The sequence below is a fragment of the Bombus pascuorum genome, chromosome 2 (assembly GCF_905332965.1).
Source record: "Bombus pascuorum chromosome 2, iyBomPasc1.1, whole genome shotgun sequence".
Classification (NCBI taxonomy): domain Eukaryota; kingdom Metazoa; phylum Arthropoda; class Insecta; order Hymenoptera; family Apidae; genus Bombus; species Bombus pascuorum.
In genome coordinates, this window is record NC_083489.1 from 2,692,979 (window position 1) to 2,719,638 (window position 26,660).

Genomic DNA, 26,660 nt, shown 5'->3' on the forward strand with positions numbered 1-26,660 from the left:
ACAAGAGATCACCTGAAAACGAGCTAGTCGTTAGATGCACTCGGAAAATGGGAACAAGATTTCATTGAGCTGTAGAACGACCTCGTTGAAACTCTACGAGGATCATGTTTTTTGTTTCCGATCGATCGTTTCAGGTTCATATAGTTTCTATTATATTTGATAATTTTAATGGTTGATGACAATTTGCATATTTTTAACACTAGAACCACCACACCGGTGAAATTGACTGCTTTTACAATTTTATTTTTAAATTCCTACTTCGTGTTATATTTTTGCCTGCAACGATGTAACGAGTTTTGTAACGATAACTAAAAGAATAATATAATGAATTTTATTTTATTTTTTATGTATTCGAACCGAAAATAATTTTGTATCAAGGCTACTTATACCAATATCAGTCAAAATTAATGGTATTTGTTACAATGTAAAAGTGTAATCTGTTTATCGAACCTCAATTAACCAGTTTTCTCATTTTCTACAACTTCCCACGCGTTTTTTAAATTTTTGCCGCGTATCGTTCGATACGATGATATCAGTTATCAGGAAAATTCCAGGTCGATCGCTAGAGCGCTAGATGCTGACAGTAGAAATATCACAGCCAAAATGTCTGGTTCTACAATTTTATAAATGTGTCAACTCTCGTTTAGGGATTATGGTCCCAGATGGGTTAACAATACCAAAAATGTACTACATAACACTGTATTTCTTCTGTAAGAAAGTAATAAATATAAAAATATTCTAATAAATAATATAATATATAATAATAATAAATATAAAATATTCTAATAATAATAAAAATTATTATGTATTTTTTAGAGGCCAGTCATTTTCACTGGTTTTGCTAGAAATAGCTTCGTGTTAACTATCGGTAATTCTAGTGTTAATATACTTATATCGTAGGATGATGATCTATCACACGAGATAATTGAAATTGTACGTCGTTATTAATATTAAAATTTCAATGTAATGCCTTTCTTAAGGTTTGAGATATATTAAACATAACTAGTGAAGAAATAAAAGAATAGTACTGTTATATTAATAATAGTAATAATTATATTAATATAATGTGTCTCTTATATTCAAATGTGATGACGATGAAAGAAATACGACACTGTATATTCGAATGAATTATATTTAGTTTCACTTATAATCTTTTCGCTTCGATTTCTCTATCAATTCACAAAATTTCATTAATATAGAAATAAAACAAATATATACTTTCTCAAAAAAAAATATATATATATAACAGAAAGCTAAAGTGAAAATGAAGATACAAATTCATTGCGTAATAGTAAACGTTGTGCGCTAAATTAACTTGCGAGAAAGTGCGAAGAGAATCGTAAAACAATTAGCGTGACGTATATCAACAGATCAGAGAATCTTCCTTTTGTTCTCTGAATCTATTTCAAGTCGTTTTCGAGACGAAACGTAAACGAGCATTGAGAAACCATTTCGGCCACGCTTGTTTATACAATAATCTGAAATACCATCGACCCAATTTTTTCGCTGCCAGAGCAAGCCAGCATGCACGGTAAAATCGATCTTCTCTGCTGAATCTCCAAGGATCGTAAATTTCCTCGTGCGATTGTGAAAATAGCCAACGATGTTTGTATGCACGTAAACGCAACGATGAATTAACGAACGAACAGATAATGAAAAGACCGAGCAACGGCGTAATTAACGTTAGAATTTCTAACGACTCTGCGAAGGAAATTAAAATGGAGAATGCACGAAGAGAATCTGCAGATTATCTAAATTTCTATGAAATTTTGCCTATTTTACATATCAGAAAAATCACAGTAAAAGGTAAACACTAACTTTGAATTATTTAAATCTCGAAAAACGCATCGTTGTAAATGTAACAAATTTTTATGTAAAATTGTAAATTGATCGTGTAGATTGCTCTGCTTTTTTAGTCTTAATTTTGATATTTTTAAGTTTGATAGTTTTAAACCCATCTATATCTATCATTTTCCTTATGCCAAGATTATGAAAATTCTCATTTTTGTATAAAGAAGTGCACCGAATGTTTATCTTTCCCTTTTGTTCTCTTTTTAACTATTGAATTAGAATGTAATATACGTGGTAAATTGTAAAATAATATTGAATTAGAATATAATATAACAAACGTAGGTAACACATCAACGTAGATTGCATTATAAACTTGATTTATCGTTTCTAAAATTATCTGATTATTTTATATTCGAGTGTGAGTTGCTACTATACAATCCATTAAGTCACGTGTGTAATGTTGGTATAAGGGGGACGAGATATTTTTGAAAATATTCAAAGGGAGAAGTTGGGCGATAATTCTCGTCTTGTGAAAGAAATTATACGACTTCGTTATCTCAATGACTGAGGTTCTTCGTTCTAACATATATCTGTCCATATGCAAATGGGTCTATTTATGGAAATAGAAGGTACGTTCTATTTTGTTCTGACAAGTGAAAATATGACAAAAGAGCCTACCAGGTTCTTTTTTCTTTGTTTACAATATGAAACTCTAGAAATTTCATAATTAAATTTTTTTAGCTCCTTGGTATTATCCTGAAACTTTTCTTTAATATTAAAATGAAATGATTCTACTGCTGAAAGAAATATATTCTATTACTCGGATAATAATATTTCCAATGAATTTTCCATAGGAAATACATCAGAAATTTCTAACCTTTTTACATTTTCCTATTTATTTTAATTTCCTTAATCTGTGCAAATCAATTAAAAACTATTCTATGTAATTTCAACAATAAACTATCTATACAAATGTGCGAATTAAAAATCCCGGTAGTATAAGTCATTAGTAGAGGAGTCATACATCATCTATCAATCAATCGATCAATCAATCAGCATAGGAAATTACGAATTTCAAATCTGTAAATTACATCCCACTAACGTTTCGCCACTTCTGTGCGTCTTTCGAATCGTAATCTTATGAAAATGAGCTATTATAGACCACGTGAGTACTGACAATCATTCTCTTGAGATTAATCACACAGATTTACGTGAACGCGTTACGTAGGATCGATCGACGTGCAAATCGAACGGATCACCGATCGAACAAACGATCGGTAATCGTAACACTTTCTCGGCACGTCGAACATATATCAACGAATAGAGACAGTTCTAATTCGATGATGACGCATCGACAAACCGGCTAGAATAAACGATGACATTTCATAGCTGAATGTAAAATTTAGATTTTTAAAAAAGAAGCTGTCGGTTTGTGATATTGACAAATAATAGGTGCATTAAAAATAGACAACGAAAAATAAACTTCGAGACTCGTGTTCAACAGAAATTGTTAAAAATAAAGAAACGCTGCTGCAGTTTCGGGCTTCGTTTTCTGATATCGTAATATCGTTCTGTGTTACGATATTGGCAAATATTATGCGGATAAAAGATTATAATTTCGCGAAAATTATATTTCAAAGTTCTATTTAATGTTGTATTTAAATTGCGTCTTTGTGTTATCGATAGATAATGAGTTCGTGTAAATTCCAGTAAAACTAATTTTACATTTAATATATGTAAGGCATATAAATATAATTTCAAATTGTACTGTTCCTTTAATTACATTTATAATTCTAATATTATATTATTACATAATAATTGAGAATATTGTAAAATATTTGACATAACCGAAGGAATAAAATCTAAATGATCTACATGTACATTAATTTCATCTACTAAATGTCATAATGAATATCTTCGCGTATTTTATATATTTTATATATACGTTATACGCATTCTATACATTTTTATACTTACAACTTCCCATTAAATGTACTTCTGTAATGTAATAACGATCAGCGAAGGAAGTTACGAAACGAAAAGAATTACAGTCGCACGTTCATGTTAGTCAAAGATGTAATTACTTGAAAATAGGTAACGTTGTGCGTGGAAGAATTACCTACATTACATATGTACGTTATTTACATAGCTCTATGACTAAAGTTCATCGATGTATACATATGTTAAAATATGAAAGGAAACTGCCTGTCGTATAGAATACGCAACACTTTTACAAATGTGCATGCACAGCACCTAACCTAAGCAAAATACATATCTTCCTGAAGAAATTACAAACTTGAATAAATATTTACTATTATCCCATTTTTCGCAATATGTCCGGTGAGAATGCGAATAAAAATATAATAAAACGTAAATAAAAAATGTGTAGTCTATAAACTAAAGCAATTTAAAAACTATTGTACATGCATATAAAAAATATATACATGTATTCTATATTTTAAAAAAATATATATATACATGGAAAAATGATTAATTTAAAAGTTATTTTAACTTTGATGATGTAAAACTTCGTACGAAAAAACAAGGACGGCATAGTATTTTTCTGCTTTTATGTTTTCCTTGTCTTTCATTAGTTTCATGATTCATAAGTTTTACAAGATTAACGTTGAAACGTCTCTTAAATTAATCGATTTTCCATCCAAATATTTCGATGCTTTTTATACAGAATTTAAAAATGCATCCAATGGTGTATAAAGAAATAAACATGTAATGTTCCATTTTAAAAAATAAAGGAGACCTTAACCCTTTTTCGAAGCAAAACTTGTTTTTAAATTCTTAATACCACGATGTGTAGATGGTTGAAAGTTGCTTAACATTTGCTAGAAAGCTTTTATTTTTGTTCGGCTATCGAAAGTGCCTGAAAAATCGTGAAGATTTTTAGACCATCCGGTATATAGATATAAAAAACTGCCACTTGAGCCTCTACAAATGTACAGAAAGTTGTTTATTTCCAGAATATTTTCAAAATAAACAATTCTTGCTTTATCACATAAACAATCCTCTATTTCTCAAATATTTTCGAAATAAACAATTTTGAATTTTATCGAAGTTGTAATTGTAAAATACGTCTTGTTAAAGCCACGTGCTACGTTCAACGATTAAAACGTACGTTTCAACCAGGTGTTTCTTCGTGGTGAAGCGATAGAATTCCAGCAAATAGAGCCTGGTAGGTACGTATCAGCGATCTACACGAGTCTAGGCGCGAAATTTTATTACGCGCAAACGACATTGGTACTCGTTCGGTGGTGACATCATATCACTGTCTGTGCCAGCGGTTTATTTGTAGCGAATCATCGCCGCGTCACTCTAAATCCTTCGTTTACGCGCGCTCGCCGCTCTCTCAGAAGAATTCTAGCCGCGCCGCCCACGGCAGATCTTTTTCTTGCTCAAGTTCAAGCGTTACATCGTCTTCATCCGTGGGGATTAAATTTCAAAACGCAGAGATTTTTAAATTTACGATTTTTTTCATCCTCGATTATATTCATTTTTTCGTTTCGTTGCGATTCGCTGGGCTTGTGAACTTTGTATCAATTACATGCGTATGGTTTCCACGTTGTTGCATCACGTTTGCACATTGCGTTTTACAAAGTGGAAATTGTTTCTGTTAATAGCATTTTTAGTGATCGAAGATTTATGTAATATCGTGGTTCGCAGATTCCTTCTTTTTTTTCTTAACCGAAGAATATATTTTTTACTTTCGTATCAATAAAATTTAATATTTTTTATGTAAATCCATTGAATGTTTCGTATCGTTCAGGTACAAACGATCAATTAACAATTTATATGGATTGTTACAGTATCTTTTCTTTTTATTTATTAAATCGGAAAAAGTTACTCTGATTTTAGCAATTTCTTTTAATGCACAAAGACGATGGGAAACTTAATTCCTTCTCCTATTTAAATATAACGTGATTTGCTTAAATTAGCATGAAATTATTAATTAAAATGTAGACGTGTCAGATGAGAAAGTACATACGTATCTACTCGATTTCTAAAACTCCCCTTTTTTTTTACAATAAAATTTATTATATTAAGGCGTAATGTTTATATGGTCCATTACTATTTTGCCTTTCTAAGTTATTTATTTACAACAATCGCATCACCACCGCATTACTTGCAATTGCATAATTCAAACGCATTATGACGCACCGTTTGCGTCGATAGAAACGAAAGTGTATAAACTTATGGGAAAAAATTTTGTTAACGAAACTTACTTCTCTCTAATTATAGATTATACCCATATTTCCATTTTAATTATACATAGCAACCTCGATTGGTATAACACGATAGATCACGATTAAACTTAACACAATAATAATCTATAATTAATTTCAATTAAATACTATGTTGAATAGTTTAAACAGAACAGAGAGTTAAACAGAGAGTTTAAACAGAAGCAAAGGATAGATCTGTCGATATGCGAAAGGTTTAAACAGTGGAAGAGCAACGAAAGACGTGTTATGCGGTCGAGGACACAGATACAAAAGGATTTACGATAGTGCCTCTTGTGCTTATTAACCGACACTAGCAGAACCTCGATTACGTTTACGGTACACGCCCGTAATTATACTTCATCTTTCTCGCCTTGAAATTAGATACAACAATACCGCTAGAAATATTGCGAATCCTATTGTAGAATAATAAAAAGCAAAGATTGAAACCGCACGCGCCGTTAACTTTCGGTTACCATTGTTACTACTTTCTGAATGGACAAAAAGTAATAAGTGGAATATTTAATGTGCAAGTATGTAAGTTTGCAATTTGTATCGAGAAAGTTCAACATCGGCTACATATGTCTTTTTATCACGTTAAATATGAAACCACATTCCATATAGATAATTTCTTATTCGAAGAATATTGTTAACTTTCCTCCTGGATTTATCAGAATTTATCTGAATTTATCAGATGATCTACCATTTTGGGATAATTTCAATAGAAAGAAATTTGTATTTTATTTCGTAACGAAAAAGAATTCTATCATATTGTACAATTTCTTCGTTGATAATATAAATTTTTCATCGATCCTGTTTGAATCAACTTCCGCGAAATTGTGTTTGATCAGTAAAAGCTGAAACGTATTTACATTTTTCTTATTTCTAATAAACAACAAACAGTAAAAGCGAAAAGGTATTAAACAATCAAGAATAATTAACAATTTCAATGTTCACGTTGTTCTAATTATAAAATAAAAAAAGATCCTCGATCTTTGTTTTGTATAGAAAAAATTTATAGTAGGAAAGAGTTGGAAATAAAAAGCTTCCTATTAAATTACTAGAAATTCCTCGATCTTAGTTGCGTATAAAAATAAAAAAATTTGTAGTAGAAAAGAATTGCATATAGAAAGCTTGCTATTCAATTACTAGAAATTCCATAGAACGCAGGAATTTCGATAAAAGTTTGGAATCAGCTTAGAATCCTGTCACGTCCTCAAACGCCATCAAACATTTATCAAAGTAAAGAAAATGAAATTATTCATTACCATATTCGTACCAGCGTTAACTTCAAATTAATAACACGATAAACAGGTGATTCAATATAGATACAGCTGGAAAGTGATCCCAAACTTTCAGCCGCTGCTAATAACCAAAATTTGAGCTGTCAAAATACAGCCTCACACTTGTCGTATTGTTCGAACAATTTCGTTCGTCGACAAGATGGATCATTGGCGGCGTGAATAAATCATTGAAGCGGCATTTGTGAAGAAGCAGTCGGAATGAAAGCGACGACGGATTTCCGGAGCGGCCGGGGATGCTTCTAAATCTAAATGCGAGCTCGCGGGCAAAATCGAGAAGAGAGAGAGAGAGAGAGAAAGGGAGAGAGGATAGAGGGCTTAACCCCTTGTGAAAATGGAGAAAGAGAGAGAGAAAGGTGGCGTAGAAACTAGAGAGATCGGTGGCTGGGTTCGTCGACCCGGCAGTTCGGCCACAGAAAGACGAGATATGCTTCCATTTTCATCTTTGGCAACCTGCCAAAGTTTCGTCTGGGCCGATCTCGTCTCTTACTATACCGCCATCCGTCAACGACGATATTTCTTCCGCTCATTTTTCTTATTTCCTTTCTTTTTTTAACCTTCTTTTCTTTATCTCGTCTCTGCGACGAATTCGTAAGGTATACACAAACAACGAATAATTAAAGGGAACTAGAGCGTTTCGAACCGAGGGTGTCAAAGTTAATTTTGTTACAGAAATTCACAAGATAAAATCGCATTATCTGTTTTGTATTTTTAGGTATTGCACACGGATAAAGTGGTATAAAATTAAAAGGTGAAATCATATTATCTATTTGGTACTTTTAATCGGATCGTACTAATAGAAGATTATATTTTAACATAATATTGTATACAATATTATATGAATATACCGATGGTAATAAAAGGATCTGAGATAGTTGAAGATTTTTATAAGTCGAAAAGAAATAGATTAGGATAAAAAGACTATTAAAATCATATAGGAAAATTATATATAATTCAATGATATTAGGTTGTCCAAAAGTTTCTTTCGTTTCATAAGGTGATAATAGATGAACAACAATTTCTGTTTTATATTTTTTCATTGAATTAGGTGTGCTCCATTTCGTTCTATTTCTATTATTATGTTCGTGAATAATTCCGTAAATATTTCTTTATAAAACGAAAGAAACATTTCGGACAACCTAATACTATATCTGTGTATGTTATATTCAATGTAACACGGATAACGAAATGACTTGTGAAGAATTCAAAAATGAAAAATTCGAAAGAATATATCGAATAAAGTAAAATAAGATACGCGAAGGAAACTAAAATAAGTACAAATTCAATGGTCAATTTTCCCTAAAAATGAGTTAAATAGAAGAAAACAGTACATAATACTATTTCACGTTTGAATCCATAAAAATTTCTCTATGAAGATTCAAATTTCATCGTGCAAATTTTTCTTAAATTAAAGATTGCGATGTTTGCATTCATATAAACTAAAATATTTATTACAATTTATTACGCATAAAAATATAAATAATTTTGCGCCTTTTACACACAAGAAGGACAATAAATTTATCCTTATACATAAAGGACAATAAATAAAATTTATTTATTATTAACGACAGACGAGATATTCCGAAGATAACGAAGAATGGCCATCTTTTATTTCCAAAGTATTCTCCTAAACGGTAAAAAGTTCAAATACCATACAACCTCCAGGTAAAACTCTATTAACACTAGGTTTACGAGACCCGTCAATTTGACGGTTTTCGAACTTCGAAATGAAATAGCCCAAAAACCATAGCATTAATTTTAACCATTCTGCATCGTAAATTAATCATTTCATCCAAAGAATTTATACACACAATTATTTTTTCCTAAGCTTCTAATTTTTGAAATTTGTATGTAGTATACCTATCTTTACAGAATCCGTCAAATTGACGGGCTAGCTAATTTTATAAACGATGCTTATATGTTTGCTTTGTTCGTAAAAGTTTTAATTACTGTAGACAATCTCCCCTTTTGTAATTATTTACAATAGGGTAATTGAATTTGGTCATAGTATCTTTTTATGTGCTCAATCAATATGATTACCCTATACCGTTAACACTAGAACTACCACACCAGTCGAATTGATTGGTTTTACAATTTTATTTTCAAATTCCTACTTCGTGTTATATGTTTTCCTGCAACGATGTAACGAGTTTTGTAACGATAACTAAAAGAATAATATAATGAATTTTATTTTATTTTTCATGTATTCGAACCGAAAATAATTTTGTATCGAGGCTACTTATACCAATATCAGTCAAAATGAATGGTATTTGTTACAGTGTAAAAGTGTAATCTGTTTATCGAACCCCAATTAACCAGTTTTCTCATTTTCTACAACTTCCCACACGTTTTTACAATTTTTACCGCGCATCGTTCGATACGATGATATCGGTTATCAAGAAAATTCCGGATCGATCGCTAGATCGCTAGATGCTGACACTAGCAATACCACATGACTGGTTCTTCAATTTTATAAATGCGTCAATCCTCCTTTAGGTATCCCAGATGGATTAATAATACCAAAAATCTACTACATAACATGGAATTGCTTCTGTAAGAAAGTAATAAGTCAATAAATATACAAATATTCTATTGTTACGTATTTTTTAAAGACAAATCATTTTGGCTGGATTTTGGTAGAAATAACTTCGTGTTAACTATCGGTAGTTCTAGTGTTAATATTATTGTTATCATTTGCTCGATAATTAAAAAAGAAAAGACTTTTTATTTATTAATAATTCATTTAAACGAGAAGCCTAATATCGTTCAATTTAGACTTAACTTGAATAATCGATTGTTTAAAGAAAATGCATATTTTCGTTTACCCGTCAATTTAACGGGTGCTTGTAGAGATAGGTACTAAGTAAACCTAATGTTAACGAACGTAACGTAAGAATAATTGACGACCAAACGATGTTCGTCTCTGTCAACGAACTCGCGCACTATCGGTTAATCGATTGAACCCGCTAAAAGCCCATAATTCCCGATTGCTCAATAACGCCAACCATAGACGCATCCCCCTGGTATAACATCCATCACGGAAGAACGATTCTCTTAACGCAAGAAACAACACGAAACAAATTACTGGAGTCTCGAGGAATAATCCGAGGTATCCTTATCGGCCACTCAAACGATCCTAATCCATCACCGCGACGACGTTTTCTCAGAACAGAAGAGTGATTCTCGAAGCATCGAACGATCTTTCGAAAGCGATGTCTCGCGAGTCGATTTTTCCGCAACGAAACCCCCGACAATCCGTGAAACGAAGCGAAAATCGTAGAAAATCTACACTTTTTTCATCTTTGTCGAATTTCGTCGCATACGCGACATGGACTGCGATGTTCGAGCGAAATACGTAAATATACAGTGTGTCCCAGCGATCATGCTGAAATCAGCAAGGAGGCGATTTCACTCACGTGAAAAAAAAGTCAAAAGTATAGCACAGATCGTGTGGCGCTTTTTTTCGAGAAAATCGAGTTTCGCGTTTGTCAAGCATATTTAAACTTGGCCAACTACCGATTGAATACGACTAAACGATCGATAGCTGGTTATTCTAAATGCGAAAATGAATCAAAAATGTGGAATAAAATTTGTCGATCTAAGGTGTCGTTTTCAAGAAAATAAAGTCCAAACGTGTTCAAGAATCTCGTGCACGTGTATGATAAATTTTCACATTTATTTTCCTCGGTTAGAGAAAAGAACAAAGCGTCCTATGTACAAATTTCATTCCACATTTTCGACTTACTGTCACGTGTAGAATAGCCTCGGCTCGATGATTTACTTGTGTCTCGTGGGAAATTAGCCAAGTTCAAGTTTACGCTTTTCGAACTCGATTTTCTGGAAAACGGAGCGTGGTACGAAAAAATGGTATTCTACATTTTCCATGTGTTTTTGCCCATAGAATCTCCTTAGTGCTAATTGTATGGACACGAATATGCTGACATAAAAGATATAATTTAGAAAACACGAAGCTGGCACCCCGCTGGGGGTAGCCACCCATATGCTATATTTATTTTATTTTATTTTTTTATTTACCAATGAGATATAACACTTTACCAAATGTCCTTCAGGACAAATTGTAAAAACCAAAATAAAATAAAAAAAAAAAAAAACAAATATGCTGGCCCCGCTAGGGGTAGCCACCCATATGCTATATTTATTTTATTTTATTTTTTTATTTACCAATGAGATATAACACTTTACCAAATGTCCTTCAGGACAAATTGTAAACACCAAAATAAAATAAAAAAAAAAAACGAATATGCTGGCCCCGCTAGGGGTAGCCACCCATATGCTATATTTATTTTATTTTATTTTTTTATTTACCAATGAGATATAACACTTTACCAAATGTCCTTCAGGACAAATTGTAAAAACCAAAATAAAATAAAAAAAAAAACGAATATGCTGGCACACCCTGTATAGGAGAGAGATCTGAAGAGAGAAACGCAAGGAGAGGAGGCAGTCCTCGACAGACTCCTAGCGCGGACCAACTCTTCGACAAACCAGCGCAATTTCTCTTAAAGGCGTTGGCATGGCAGCGGACACGACGAGCCGCCCGATCGAGATATCCTGCAAAGATACTATCGCGAAACGAGTTTTAATATCGGTGCATTCGAATCGTGCGAAGAACCTAACGAAAAGAATTCCGCGGCAAACCCGCTGGGAGCCACTTAACGCCGTGAAGTGTCCACTAACTTTGTTTCGTGTCATGTTGCGTTTTCGTTCTTTTTTCCTTTCGTCTCTATCAGATACGGACTTTACGTGGTACGTAACGTTAGGTGATTAGCAACGAAATTAACATACTTTTGTAATTAAATGGAAACCTCGAACGAGGATCTAAAGCACATCCAGCGTACTTTGGAGAAAAGCGGATTTTAATTTACACTGTTCCATAAGTTTTGAACGCCTAACTTAATTCTTGCGTTCGACATTACATAGCCTTCTTATAAAATATCTGCGATTTATATCGAAACGATCGACAAGAGCTGTAGAACCATACTTTGTTCGATTTTGACGAAAATGTGTCTTATTCGAAGTCTTCATTTTATCTTCTTTTTATCGAAATAAAAAGAAAACGCAAATTTTGTGGCGAAACAAGAAAATTTTCCATAGTAAAATAATTATGAGGATTAGCAGACCGTACAAAGGAGCATAGCTCGTGTTCTTTTTCTCGTGTCGTAATTCAAACAGAAGAAGAAAATTATGGTTTGTGATCTTCGGACAGGTATAAGAAAATTTTCTTTCTCTTCTTTTCTTCGACGTTGTTTATGATATTATGTTTTGTCGTTTATAGACACGTGAAAGTTTTTATAACTTGCATGATTCAAAGATTAATCGTAGACACAGGCCAAGGTTATTCCATAAGAGTTAATGTTGCAATCATGTCTCCTGATCCATCTTGCCTTTAATTTATCTTGAGTGAAAAACAAGTAAATGTAATTTATACTTGGAATAGCTCGTAAGATTACGTTACCTGAATTTATACTTCGTAAATCAATCGTGAAACTAGTAATAGCGTTATCAAGTTACTCGTTAGCAGGATGTATTAAATACCAAATTAAAAGATACGAAGATATTTATCTCCAACCGGTACAACTAAATTAAGATGACACACGAAACGAGATAAAATTTTAATTCAAAGATAAAAATCAAAGTGCCTTTATCTTACTGTTAGTACAATAATTATACACCCGATATATGATCTTTGTCCAATCCCAATTGCTTTTTAAAATCAATTAAATTAAATTATTCAATTTTATATTAATTTCACATTAACGACACAGCTTTTCCAAGGAAATTGTTCAGCCTATGGAAACGTTTTATTTCAAGTTTATCAAAGACGGTCCGTTGCTATTTCTCGCAACACGCTGTTCTATGTTTAGTGTTATAAAATATTCATTACATTTCCTCGAGTCATGAAATGTATCGCTGCACAGAATAAAGTTACAAGTTGATTAATTGGCTCTCACTGAGGATCTAAAGCGGTTAACTGCAATTCTGGACAATTTCTTAATTCCATTACGTAAGTACACGATTAATGTTCCATTCTCAAGAAACAAATAACTCACTTCCACAGAGTTCATTTACTGTACATATCGTATATCCCAAGGCAAATTTAAAATATCCCATCATTTTTCTCTGCATTCCGATACAGTCGAAACTAAGTTGATCAACGCGGCTGCTACCGAGCACCTCGATCGTGGGACTAAAAGGATGATACTTCGAAATGTTGAGGTATTTGATCGAATACGAATTCTCCAAACCTTGGCTTATTAACATCGACACATAGCAAGAAGTTTCGCAAATCCGCCGTCCAATTAAAATTAACAAAATTCCCGTTGCTGCTGTAATTTTCGAAACTTTCCACAAGAAAGAGATCGGCAGGCGAACACCTGCGTGACCCATTCAACCTTGAACCCGCGAATTTCGCGGTGCGATCGGGCGCGTCGAAACTGTGCATACGTTCGCGACGGTGACGCTGATGACAATGAAAACGAATTCCACGGCGAGTAGAGTGAAAGTGAGGCCCACAGCGAGTCTGATTGCACGCGGTCTCGCAAAGTCACGCGTGCAGGCCGCGTATATCGCGCGCGTGTCCCTCGAGAAGAACGATGGATGGGACAGTAACCAGTTAGGCTGGAGCGCAGCCATATTCGGCGGTCAAAAATTAGGACGAGCCTGTTTCTGAGCGCGAGCCTGCGTAATTTCGATTCACGTTCGCGCTCTTTTTATCCATGCGACTCTTCCGTAATCGCTTGCGCTGGCATTCGATTCACCGTTGCGCGTGACCAAATTGCTCACGCTAATTCGAAACGAAGCGTAAATTGGAATCAATCTCACAACGAGATTTCTTCTTTCTATATGTATTTTACACCAGACACTTTCAACGTTTTTCTTTTTTTTTTTTTTTTTTTCATGGCGCAATATCTTGTGATATATTAATTGCTGAAATTCTGCGACACACTGGAAACATTTGATAGAAGATACAATGGAAGACTTAACAGTAGAACTACCACTAGATAGTTAACACGAAGCTATTTCTACCAAAACCAGCCAAAATGATTGGTCTTTAAAATATACGTAATAATAGAATATTTGTATATTTATTGGTTTATTACTTTCTCACAGAAGCAATTCCACGTTATTTAGATTTTTGGTATTATTAATCCATCTGGGATCCCTAAACGGGGTTGACACATTTATAAAATTGTAGAACCAGTCATGTGGTATTGCTAGTGTCAGCATCTAGCGATCTAGCGATCGATCTGAAATTTTCCTGACAGCTGATATCATCATATCGAATGCTGCGCGGTAAAAATTGTAAAAACGTGTGGGAAGTTGTAGAAAACGAGGAAACTGGTTAATTGGGGTCCGATAAACAAATTGCAGCATCTTTTACACTTTGACAAATACCATTCATTTTGACTGGCATTGATATAAGTAGCTTTGATACAAAATTAGTTTGAGTTTGAATACATAAAAAACAAAATAAAATTCGTTACATTATTCTAGTCATTGCGGGAAAAATATAAGATGAAGTAGGAATTTTACAATAAAATTGTAAAACCAGTTAATTTCACTAGTGTGGTAGTTCTACTGTTAATAGATGACACAAAAATGCAAATACTCGCTTTATAGCGAATTATTGCCTCTTTTAAAAATTTTCGCGGTACACTCGGTTGAAAATCACTGTTTTACACAGATATGCGCGATGATAGTGTTCATTAATCATTTTATCCAGAAGTGAGAAAATTTTCCGATAAATACGTTTATTTCTACGCGGTGCTGTGCATCGTTCGTTTATCACATGACGCACTGTTCCCAAACAATACGTATTGCTCTGAAATAACGTCAGAATATGTGCCAATGTGTTTATTTTGCAAACGACTGATCATCGACGTGCACGTGATTCTAGCGCAAGAATCCTCGGAATAAAAAGCGACCCGGAAACCGAACGAGTCTGTTCGAGGATTTCTGACACAGATAAATCGAATTCCTCGACTCTCCTAAGGTGAACGGAGAATGATTTTGAACGTAGGATTCTTTAATTGTCTTCTTGAATTGGTTTGTCCTTGATTGAATTTTATTCGTTGAATCGACCGGAGCAGCTGAAAAGATTTTTCTTTGGGTTATTTGGGTTGGGTTAATCTCGAAGCAATTTTTTGAAGGGGCAATCGAGGTTAAGATGCTGATAAACCGTCTTAACATCGTCGAAGAATAGGAAAGTTGTGAAACAAATTCTTTATATTAACAACACATGTATAGCAATCTGTAGATTTTTCAAGATTTTTGTATGTGAATTTACAGCGTGTGAATTTTAAAATTTCGAGTTATTGAATTTGTAAATTGAAATTGCAAAGGTATTTGCATAAATTGAAATAAACGATTGTTCGATAAGAGATATTGCTTCAGTATGAGATGATTTTAATGCGTTCCCAAGGAACGAATAAGTTATGAAAGATCAGTAACTATTAACATATAACGGTAACTATTTTTCGAGAAGAATGTGATAGCCCCGGCTATCCATTTTTCGAACCAAGTGATCGAAACGACGTTTCCTCGTCGCTAAGGATCCACCCATTAATCTAAATCAAACACACTCAAGGATAAACGAACCTTGAAACAAGAAACCACTACTTGAAGTATCTCCCAACTTGAAATCGTACGACCATAAAGCACAATTCGCGAATACAATCTTGAAACAAAGAAACAGCATTACAGATGTTAAAGATGAAAGCAATAGACAAAACTTTAAAACTCGTCAATAAACAGTAACCATGAAAAGATGAAAATAATCTTCAACCACTGCACATACGATCTTGCCGTCTATTTCGTTCCATTACTATAAAATGAATCGTACATAATTCGATAAAATAACATAAAACGAAAAATATCGTGCGTCTGTTATTTGCTTATAAAAGGAGAGACACTTTTGGAACAAGCTAATGCAATACATCGAACATCGATTTTATACATCTTGCCAACACGAAACAAATCTAAAACTCGAACAACTCGCAACAAAGGAAATTTTCATTCGCAAATGTTCAAAAAGCCTGAAAATTTCCATCGAAGGGAAGGAGATCTACAGTGAAATAAATTGAACGTCGACGATCAGGTTAGAAGGGACGAATTAACATGGAAAAGAGGCAAAGGAGCAACGTTCTCTGAGCAGCACGAGCTTGAAAACCCGCGTTCTATCTGAGACCCGGATCGAAGGCGGTACTTGAAGATGACTGTACCGCCACCATGGGGTCCCGTCTTTGGGCCGTCCACCTTATTTCCCTTTTTCTTTTTTTCTTCGGTCCCTTCGGAGGCAGGAGTCAGTGTCGTAAGGTCGTAGGTACGATATAGGCAGAGGCGCGGAGGAAGGATCACGCCCGCCGTCTCCTATAATACCGGTTTGTTAGATTACACGAGAACGTACAGCAGATCCATGCCACGGTAGATCCTCTTGGATCGACCAACGCGCGCACTAACCTTTGTGCGTCTGCCTACCTGTCTGTGCGTCCTTTTCGTCCGATGAATGCGACAACGTGCATCGACGGAATTAACGATGCGATAAAACGAAGCTTCGTGGAAATTCATTGGACACCAGGTTTTATGGAAATAATAAATTTATTCGAGAAAACAAATTTACGTGGAACGTTTGCGTTAGATGAACATCGAACAATGTTTGTACTGTCTGGTATGAAGTTCTTCATTTTTCTTTCGCAAAGCTTTTATCGTGAAACTTCTATGGTTCTAAATAAATCTTTAAAAGATCTGATCGTACGACTATAAGATGACTGAACAAAAAAAGAAATTAAAGTTTTTGGACGAGATAACCGAAGAATACGAGTAATTCTGAATAGTTTTCACTGGATAAGTAATTTTATTATTCTTATAAGATCTATGTTCGACGACTTTTCATTACAACCAAAAGTTATCTTGTTGCCAAAAAATATCACGAGCATAGCAACGAATATTTTCAATTTACCTTTCAAAGACAAGCGAAAGTTTGTCAATTCTAAGTAGAAAGTTTGTTTTCACATCAAATTTTTAATCTTTTCATATGGGACAAATTGTGTTAAATAACAAAATGTGACCTGATAGAAGTTTATTAAAATTAGCTAGCTATAAAAATCGTGTCTTTGAGAAGCAAGTTGGAGATGTTTATCTACTGTTATCCCATAAGTGTTTGCGTTTCGACATTGTTTTAGATTAATGTATTTGTCGGAAGGAAGTTGTAAATTAACGCTGATTTGCGTCGAAACAGATATCAGTTGATAAATGAAGTAACTATAATTACCAGACTGATTTTATGACGCTTTGTAAGTCATTGTTATGTTATCGTGTTATTAATAGATACGTACGATCCCACTTGTTGCCTCTTCAAAATTACAATAAGCGTATACCTACTTAAACTTCATCAACATGTCGTTTCTTCAATTTAGTTTCGTTCTTACTGTCACATTGATACGCATGCAAAAAGTGAGAACTTTGGAAAAATAAATAATTGAATTTGTAAATTCGTCCATTGAAAATTGTTTCATATTTTATTTGAGATATATATGTACGCATACATAACGTTAAATCATGTTAAATAGATACTAGTCAAATAAATGGTAAATAATGTCAAATTGACACGGATGAAAAAAGTGAGTACAGTGGAAAAATAAATAATTGAATTTGTAAATTCGTCCATTGAAAATTGTTTCATATTTTATTTGAGATATATATGTACGCATACATAACGTTAAATCATGTTAAATAAATAGTAGTCAAATAACTGGCAAATAATGTAAAATTGACACGGATGCAAAAAGTGATTACATTGGAAAAATAAATAATTGAATTTGTAAATTCGTTCCTTAAAAATTGTTTCATATTTTATTTGAGATATATATGTACGCACACATAACTTTGTATGCATAAACAAAAAGATAGATTAAATTGTATTAACATTTAGATCATCCCACGTGGATATGAAAAATTGTCTGATACATTCGCATTGTTCAGACTCGACACTACAGGTTCTATAATATTTCTACCCTTTTATCACATGATAGATACCTAATTGCTGTGTAATTACAACACACATAAATTACAAATATATTAATTATGTGTAATTATAATACATATAAATAAACGTATAAAAGGTATAAATATTCACAAAAAAAGGAACGATGTACCGTACACGTACAGCTTTGTAAACACATTTATCTCGACGCGTGAAATTGACACAAGAAACAGACAAGGGTTAAACTGCGACCAGCTAATTGCTCTCTAAAATTATCTGGTAATTTGTAAATTACCTAGCGCGTTAATTAACTTCCTCTTGACGTACAGCAGAAACCACGTCTGCATTAGCGATCGTCGTTGAAACAATGAGTCATTATTTCAACGCGAGGGTAACGATTCTGCCTCGAAATGCAAATGTATATCCCGAGAGGCGTGTAATCGATAACGCCGTGATGTAACTGTAACCGGTAATACCGTGATGTAATGGAACGAACCAGTTGTATAGGTGTTATCGTGTGTTTTCGTGATAAGATCGTGTGACGTGTATAAAACATGGAGGCGGAGAAAGGGCGGAGAAAAAGAAATAAAAAGGAAAAAAAAACGAAAAGAAGAAAAGAGGAGGAAAGTCTGTCGTCTATTACAAGGTGCGTTTGTTAGATAATGCGAACCTTTATTCTTGCGTCGTGAGATAATATCTTCGTGAGCCGCGAGGCTACGAATCATCGCCACTAAACAAATTGCTAAATTGTTTGACGTTAATTGCACGTGTCTTAGACAGCCATTGGAAAGTAAGGAAAAATAAGTATTTGCGAGTATTTGCATTACGTTAAATATTTACTAGACGTTCATGGACGAGTCAAAAATTTAACGTAAACGACAACGAAGGAGACACTTTTTGAAAAATTCTTGATATTGATACTGAAGAGTATGATTAACGTTTAAATTTTCAGTAATCAAATAATTATCTGCAGTGCAGTTGATCGATTTGACGTATGCGGGGTTCATTTATCACGCGGATAAATGTAATTAATAACGAATCGTTCTATCGTGAAGAAAAATAAGAGAAGATAGAGAGGTTGATAAAGAGAAAGTTATTCTCCAGTGAAGATAAAAACCTGACAAGTTAAAATATGTACAATTAATCGTCTCGTCTATTACACTTATCGAATTTCTCCGTTTCTCATTTCTATTTATTCCTACGATTTAGAAAATTTCTTTACCGTAAAGAAATTTTTATTAAACGACAAATTTAAGCAAACTGCTGACGAGTATTCAGCGGATCTTGACAAAACGGAATTTTTACCATAAATTAACGAATTAATGTCGAGAGAAATTCATATTAAAAGGTAAAAATATATACGTGGTTTCGATATAGGATATGTTTCACTCCAAATATATAATTCGGAAATTAAAAAAAAAAAAAGAAAAATGTTGAAAATAAAAGGTTAAGACGAACGCTTCGGATTACGATATTTACAATAATTTACTATACTGAAATAATGAGGCAGATTTTTCTCGAATAGGGTCTAGCGATTGCAATTGCCTCTTAAGGATAACATGGAAGAAACCAAATGAAAATCTACGATGACCTTATTCAACGAATCCACGAAAAAAATATGTTGGACCGGTTCCAGTTATAGGTCACGCAGAGATAAACCTCGCTTTCCTCGAGTCACTAAATCCAACCATATTTTTTCAAGCCTTATCAACGCATATAAATAATCGAAATCGAGATTTCAACATTGTGTGTGTATTAAAGTTTAAGACAGACTATATCAAACTGTAGACTACAATCAAGAAAAATTCAATAGAAAATTCTGAATTTGGAGACAACGATACGTGTCGTATTTCCTTAACGAAGAAATGATCATTGTAAAATGACAAATATTTAAAATTCTCGAGAAGATTAAAAAATCCACTACGAAGAATATCAAATATTGGCTGATGTACAGCAGAAACAAATTCACAGAATTTCTCGAACCAAAGAGAAGCGACCAAAGTTCGAACTATAATGAAAATTTACGACCGTTGAAAGTTTTCAACAAAATTAAGGAATTCACTATACGACAGAGAAAATATATAACTGTACATTACGTATATCGATGAGAGGATACGTTTATGTTTCAAGTCGCGACAATTTCATTTTTCTCGATTCTTTTCATTTCCTCGTCGACTCTTCGTACTATCCATAAAATGCCATATAAAATCCTACGAAGTGAAAAATTGCTATCCATTTCTGACACGTCGATAACTCGCCTCTAGAAAAGTACCTGCGTCTATAAATATCTCGAGCAACAAGTACCGTACAAGATCGTATCCCCCGAGAGAATTACATAATCGCGTGCAACAAGTGCGTTTTCTCCATACGAATCCTTTCGTGTACCTCGCGTTTACGTCTCTGCCATGTACATAGTCATGGTAGACGATCGTTTCACGTCTCGTACAATTATTTTTGGTGGCGTAACGAAGACGAGACGGTTTGGCCCTCGTTGATGGCGGCGCGATTTCTCCAAGGGAAGGAACCCGTTGTAGCGGTTAAATTTATCCTTCGCGGAGTTTCCGAGAGCTCGTTTTGCTCGATGGGATACCTAAAACGCTCACGGTTTCGAGAGGACTCGGAAATAGCTATGGACTCGAGGCGACTCCCGAAATAATCCAACACCATAGATTATGGACGCGTGTGACCGGGTACGCGGCCAGCCACTCAGCTTCTACCTGAATATACGCGATCGACCGGCTTTCGAACGCTTCCTAAAACATATATCAAGACGTTTGCATGCTCCTTTGTCGGCCATGACGCTGATATATGCTGTCTTTCGCGTGATCAACGGTGAAAATGGCGTCCGAACGCGTCGCTGATGGAACTCGATGATTCCTGTTGGCTCTGGTCGCACTTGCGTTACGCCAACGTATCAGGTTGTCCGAAAAGTTTCTTTCCTTCTATGACGATTTTATGAGGCTTTTTGTTTTATATTATTTTGTCGAATTACGTACGATCCATTTTCTTCTGTTGAGATAAACATCGCGACATTTCACGGACTTTCACGTTTGTACGAAGGTGCATTGTTGTAAAAAACACGTTAGCGAAAGAAAGACACTTTCCGGACAACCTGATACTTAGCATTTCGTATAATTATCGTGGACTTGGTATTTTCAGGGTGCAGTAAAATTAAGGAAGTGTCCTTGATCCTTTGATTAGAAATAAAATAGTGAAAAATTCGGAATGGACGGTGTAGAAAGTAATCATTGCCTTGTCGTTTCTTGTTATCCGTATAGTGTCAGATGCAAAATATACGTGTGATGTACTTCCAAGGTTTTGTGAAAAATAAATATCGGTAATTACGTCGTGTATGATGACTTTTAAGACTTTCATCGTATTATATCTGACGCTTTCTCCCAGTCTCTGCTAGGCTTAATTATGAAAGGATTAAAATTATTCGCTCTTAATCTGGCGATTTTGTGATACAGCCTTCATAACCCGATTACCGCCAGGATTATTATACAAATAAGTATTAATAAGCGTTTGATAAGCATCGGTGTTTAAGATAATATTTATATGGAATATTTTTAGCAATCGACTCATCACACTCGATGGAACTGATCGATTTGATTTCTACTTGGTTCGTTTGATAGCACAAGAAACGAGCGATTTAATGTTGAGAGTCGTTTATCATCTTCGTGATTATCGCACTCGATTATATTTATCATTAGGTTGTCTGAAAAGTTTCTTTCGTTTTATAAGGAAATAATAAACGCACAATGTTAATTGTTTTATATTAGTTTATTGAATTATGCACGAACATAATAATAGAAATAAAACGAAATGGATCATACCTAATTCAATAAAATAATATAAAATAGAAATTGTTGTTCGTCTATTATCAGCTTACGAAAGGGAAGAAACTTTTCGGACAACCTAATACATATATCGGTTCTGGAAATTGCTGCAAGATTTTCTGTAACTTGATATTGAACGAGGTAGGTAATGTGGCAATTCGAGTGATTCGAAGTGACTTGAAGAACGATACGCATCGATGGAGATAAGATGTATCTGAAGAACACTCGAATAGAACACTTAACGGGAACAATCTCGGAACTAAGTACAGAATCAAAATAGATTTTGTGCGTTTAATTGCTTGCACGAGAGATATAGCGATGAAGAGATTAGAGGACGATGTTTGATTCATCAGAGATTCAGATTAATTATCTATTCAAGCACAAACAGAGACTAATTATACTATGTAATTGCTAAAGTTTTGGGCATTAATTGAATAAAATATTTGAAAAATAATTTGTTTGAATAATATTGCATTATTTTGTTTGATTCGTAGATATTTGGCATATTCGAACAATTTCAAATTATATTTCGTTATTTGACTAGAGATAAAATAATTATATTATTATATTTATTTATATATCTTTCGTTTAGATTCTTTCAAATAATTTTTTATTATGTCAAATGTGTTCGATGTGCAAGTCTCTTCACGCGCGTTTATTATTCAAAGATTATTGGAAACCATTTTAGAGATAGACGATATCATATTGTAAAACTATCTACCGTGAATTGTTTGATATTCGTCGACTAAAACAAAGGATGATCTAACATAAAGTAAAATTACTTTCCATGTATATTTTAAAAATAAAGGTAATGGTAGTTATATTTCAATTATATTATCAAGCAGTTATATTTTATTTATATTTCAAACAGAATTTGCCTCGATCTAAAATTTATACGCGAATTCGACGAATCTAATAATTAAGAAATTAAGAGTTGAGATAAAGGGAACGATAGGATCTCTTACGTACATTTTTCAGAAATGTATAATAGGGAATATAATGATGATGACTCACGTAATGATGATAAATATAACTCAAGTTCTGAATACGTTTCAGTAACTTTCTTCAACCCAATATTACAGGGTATATAATTAACAGTTAATTGCTAACTTCTTCGTGAAAAAAACTCAAACAAAAAGTGTTTAATCCCAAACGTTACACAATCTCATAAAAAATATAATTGCACACCATAACGTCAAAAAAAAGACACTTAACTAATTAATACAGTAAAAAAAAGTTACATACAGACAAATCTAACAAAAAGCACATGAAACGTTTTACATAAATCTACGTAAAAGCGACCAACAGCCATTCATCGATTTCATAAATCGAAATTTCTATTTCTATTCTTAAAGAAATCTTAAATTCCTTAAATAACAATTGATCTACCAACAAGAAAAAATTTTCCCACTACATTAGCCATCTGAATTCTAAAATATAAAAAATCTTACTAAGAGAACGATTAAAAAATTCTATAAAAATTAATCCCTTATAATAAAAGACGATTTTACATTATATTATCTAAATCTTAAGATATCCAAAATCATATTTAGAGAATCTAAAAAAATCTAGAAAATTTATAAAAAGACTCCCTTATAATAAAAGACGATTTTACATTATATTATCTAAATCTTAAGATATCCAAAATCATATTTAGAGAATCTAAAAAAATCTAGAAAATTTATAAAAAGACTCGTCCGTATTATTTAAATTTAAAAATATCTATTTAAACCCATCATAATGCGAAAATCGATTCATAAAAAAAGATCACCGCCTACACAGGCGAGACATTAATACATTATTCGTCTACGATAAGGTACGATGCCCCTTACTTGAAGTAGAGCGATCACCAGACGCGTTTCACCGCTCTGCACAGCTATGGTGCTTATGGTGGTCGTCGGACTGGTGGTTTGTTGCGGTGTATCCTCGTTGCTCTCCACCATCGTTCGTGATTCCTTCTCACGAGGTACCTCGCTATTCTCCGTCGTTTCCATCGAGTCGTGTCCGTCTACCATTCTCGTAACTCTTCTCTTTCGCGGCAAAACAGAATCGTTCGAGCTATCGGCGTGGATCGATTCAAAGATCGTCCCGAATCGTTCGTGTGGTTCTTTTTTTACTCGTTACTTCAATCGTACCAAGTGTAAGGTAACGCGTGAAAAACACCTCGAGACTGGATTCGACGTTGGAGCAATGGTAAAATTGCTCCGCGATATGTTTCAACTTGTTTCGTTTTACAGGTATTTCGAATTTTCACGTACAGATGGTTCACAACTGTTAAGCGACGTTTAATAGATCGAAAGTATTCGACGTTTTTAAAATAATTAAAAATATTTAAAATCGACCATTTCTATATCTTTCCGACTTTGCGGAGTCTCAAATTTCCAAATCTTTAAATTTCCAAACTTTAAATCTTCAAATTTGAAATCCTCCGATTTTCAGACCTTCGAATCTTCGAGTGGGAGCTTGGAAATTTGAAACATATCAAGCTGAATATACCGAGTTTACATCAAATCCAGCTGTAATTATTTTGTGCACTATAGTCACAACCACACTAGGTGATGATTTCTACTATCTGGACAAAGATTGTATCGTGAAATCGATTAACACAGATCAGATAAATCAAGTATAACAGCCTTTAAATACTATTTTTCTCTATACTCGAATCTTTTCATTAGCCATAACACGCCCAGGGATAGCAATTGCCAAGGAACGAAACTAATACGTAATACGTCTCGAGCAAAACGAAATAAAATTACAATTTCTCTGTTTTTAACGAAAGTACTCTCTACATATTACATTACACAAACTAGTTTAACATTTTACACCCACGAATCGTAGTTGCGACTTTCTACCGGAAGATAGATCAAAGTTCGTGACGCAGGAATTCAAACATGATTATATTTCAGTGAAAATACGGAATTCGATTGGCCTGTTTCCAACGTTTAAGACACGCAGGAGAAGAAACGGAGGTTTTAATAGCTCTCGTCTATCTACTGGCGAATTAATCCCGACGTTGATCAACGTTCCGCGTTCCTATGAGATGACAACGGCATTATGACGCGGAAATATTTCGGAGCGGGTCAAACTCGATGCCGGTCGCTCCTCGTCTTCCATCTTCCATCGAGATCGCAACGAAGTCAACGCGTCTGTTACGTTCTCCAGTTACCATCGCCGTTTCTACTGATTAACGTTATTTTTGGCGATTCGCCAAACACGCGAATTCTACGGACACCAAGGCGTGCCGAATCGTCGCTTCGAGAACTTCTATTCCTTCCTTCCCTGAGAAAAATTCTCTCAGAGCGATCGGTCCTTTGCGTTTGCGACCGAAATAACGATCAACAGGGAGAGGTGATTGCACTGGAACGTACGCAAAACTTTCATCCACTGTGGCAACATGGAAAAGAAATTTTCGAACGCAAGTTAAGAGGTTCGAAGCGTATAAACCATTTTATCGTTCTGTGGACGTTGTTTCAGATTCAAGTTCTTTCAAATCTGCTTTGTCTGGCTTAGTTTCTGGGAAAAGTAATAGCAGTCCATAGAAAGACGTAATTGCACTGGAACGTTATAAATATTTTACCTACGGTTGGAGGATAGAAAAGAAGTTTTGAAATAGAAACTAAACGTCTCGCAGTTCTTTTGCTTTGAAACGATTGCTTGTGCTCGGAAGAAAGATAATGATTCAGAATGAGAGCTAATTATATCAAAACATCGTGAATGCTCCGTTTACGGATGGAATATCGAAAGAAAGCTTCGGAAGGAAATTCAGATTTTACAAAATTCTTTATTTTACGGTATAAAAGTTTCATTGAACTATATCTACAGACGAAAGATGGAAGGAAAATTTTCAAATTGGAAATTAAGAATATTGGAAGATTATCTAGTTCGTTTTAAAATCATTGCTTTTGCTTGTAGTTCTTCAACTACGTAAATGCCTCTACTGTAAATTTCGTGTATATATAACTGCAGTTTGCCTTCTTGTATAACTGTAGGAGTAGCGTTTTTGTTTGTACAACCATTAGATGTTGAACCCAGTCCAATAAAGCTTATGTTGCTCAGAGAATTCCACGAACAGAGATACTTTATTTTGTTATCTATTCAATGAAAGAATTTTAGTATTCAAATCCCTTCCAAAATTTCCACTGAGCAAATTAAAAGATATGTTAATTCTATGTATCACGAAGAAACAACGTACAGTGATTCAGAAATTCCAACTGAAAGATACATAATATTCAACAGCTTCTTCGAGTTCTCACTTATTTGAAATTCTCAATGGAGGAATTAAATCTCAAGAATTTCCATATCCTGTTCCTTCAAAAATTTCCAATGACCAAATTAAAAGATGCCGTCAAGTTGGTATATGAGGAAGAAATAATCTACGGTATATCCGAATTTAATCTATTCGAGAAACATACTATTCAACAAGTTGTTACAATTGACATCATTCGAACTCCACAATGGAAGGATAAAATCTTAAGAACATTGCCATTCAAATTTC

General features: G+C 33.9%; 1 protein-coding gene across 1 annotated transcript in view; it reads right to left on the bottom strand.

Annotated features, from left to right (window-relative positions):
- Nucleotides 1–26,660, bottom strand: part of LOC132904734 (titin) — a 239,841-nt gene that overhangs the window by 203,271 nt on the left and 9,910 nt on the right. Inside the window, exon 7 of the mRNA XM_060955452.1 lies at nucleotides 23,998–24,195. Coding sequence (XP_060811435.1) covers nucleotides 23,998–24,195 — 198 coding nt within the window. The remainder of the gene's footprint in view (nucleotides 1–23,997; nucleotides 24,196–26,660) is intronic.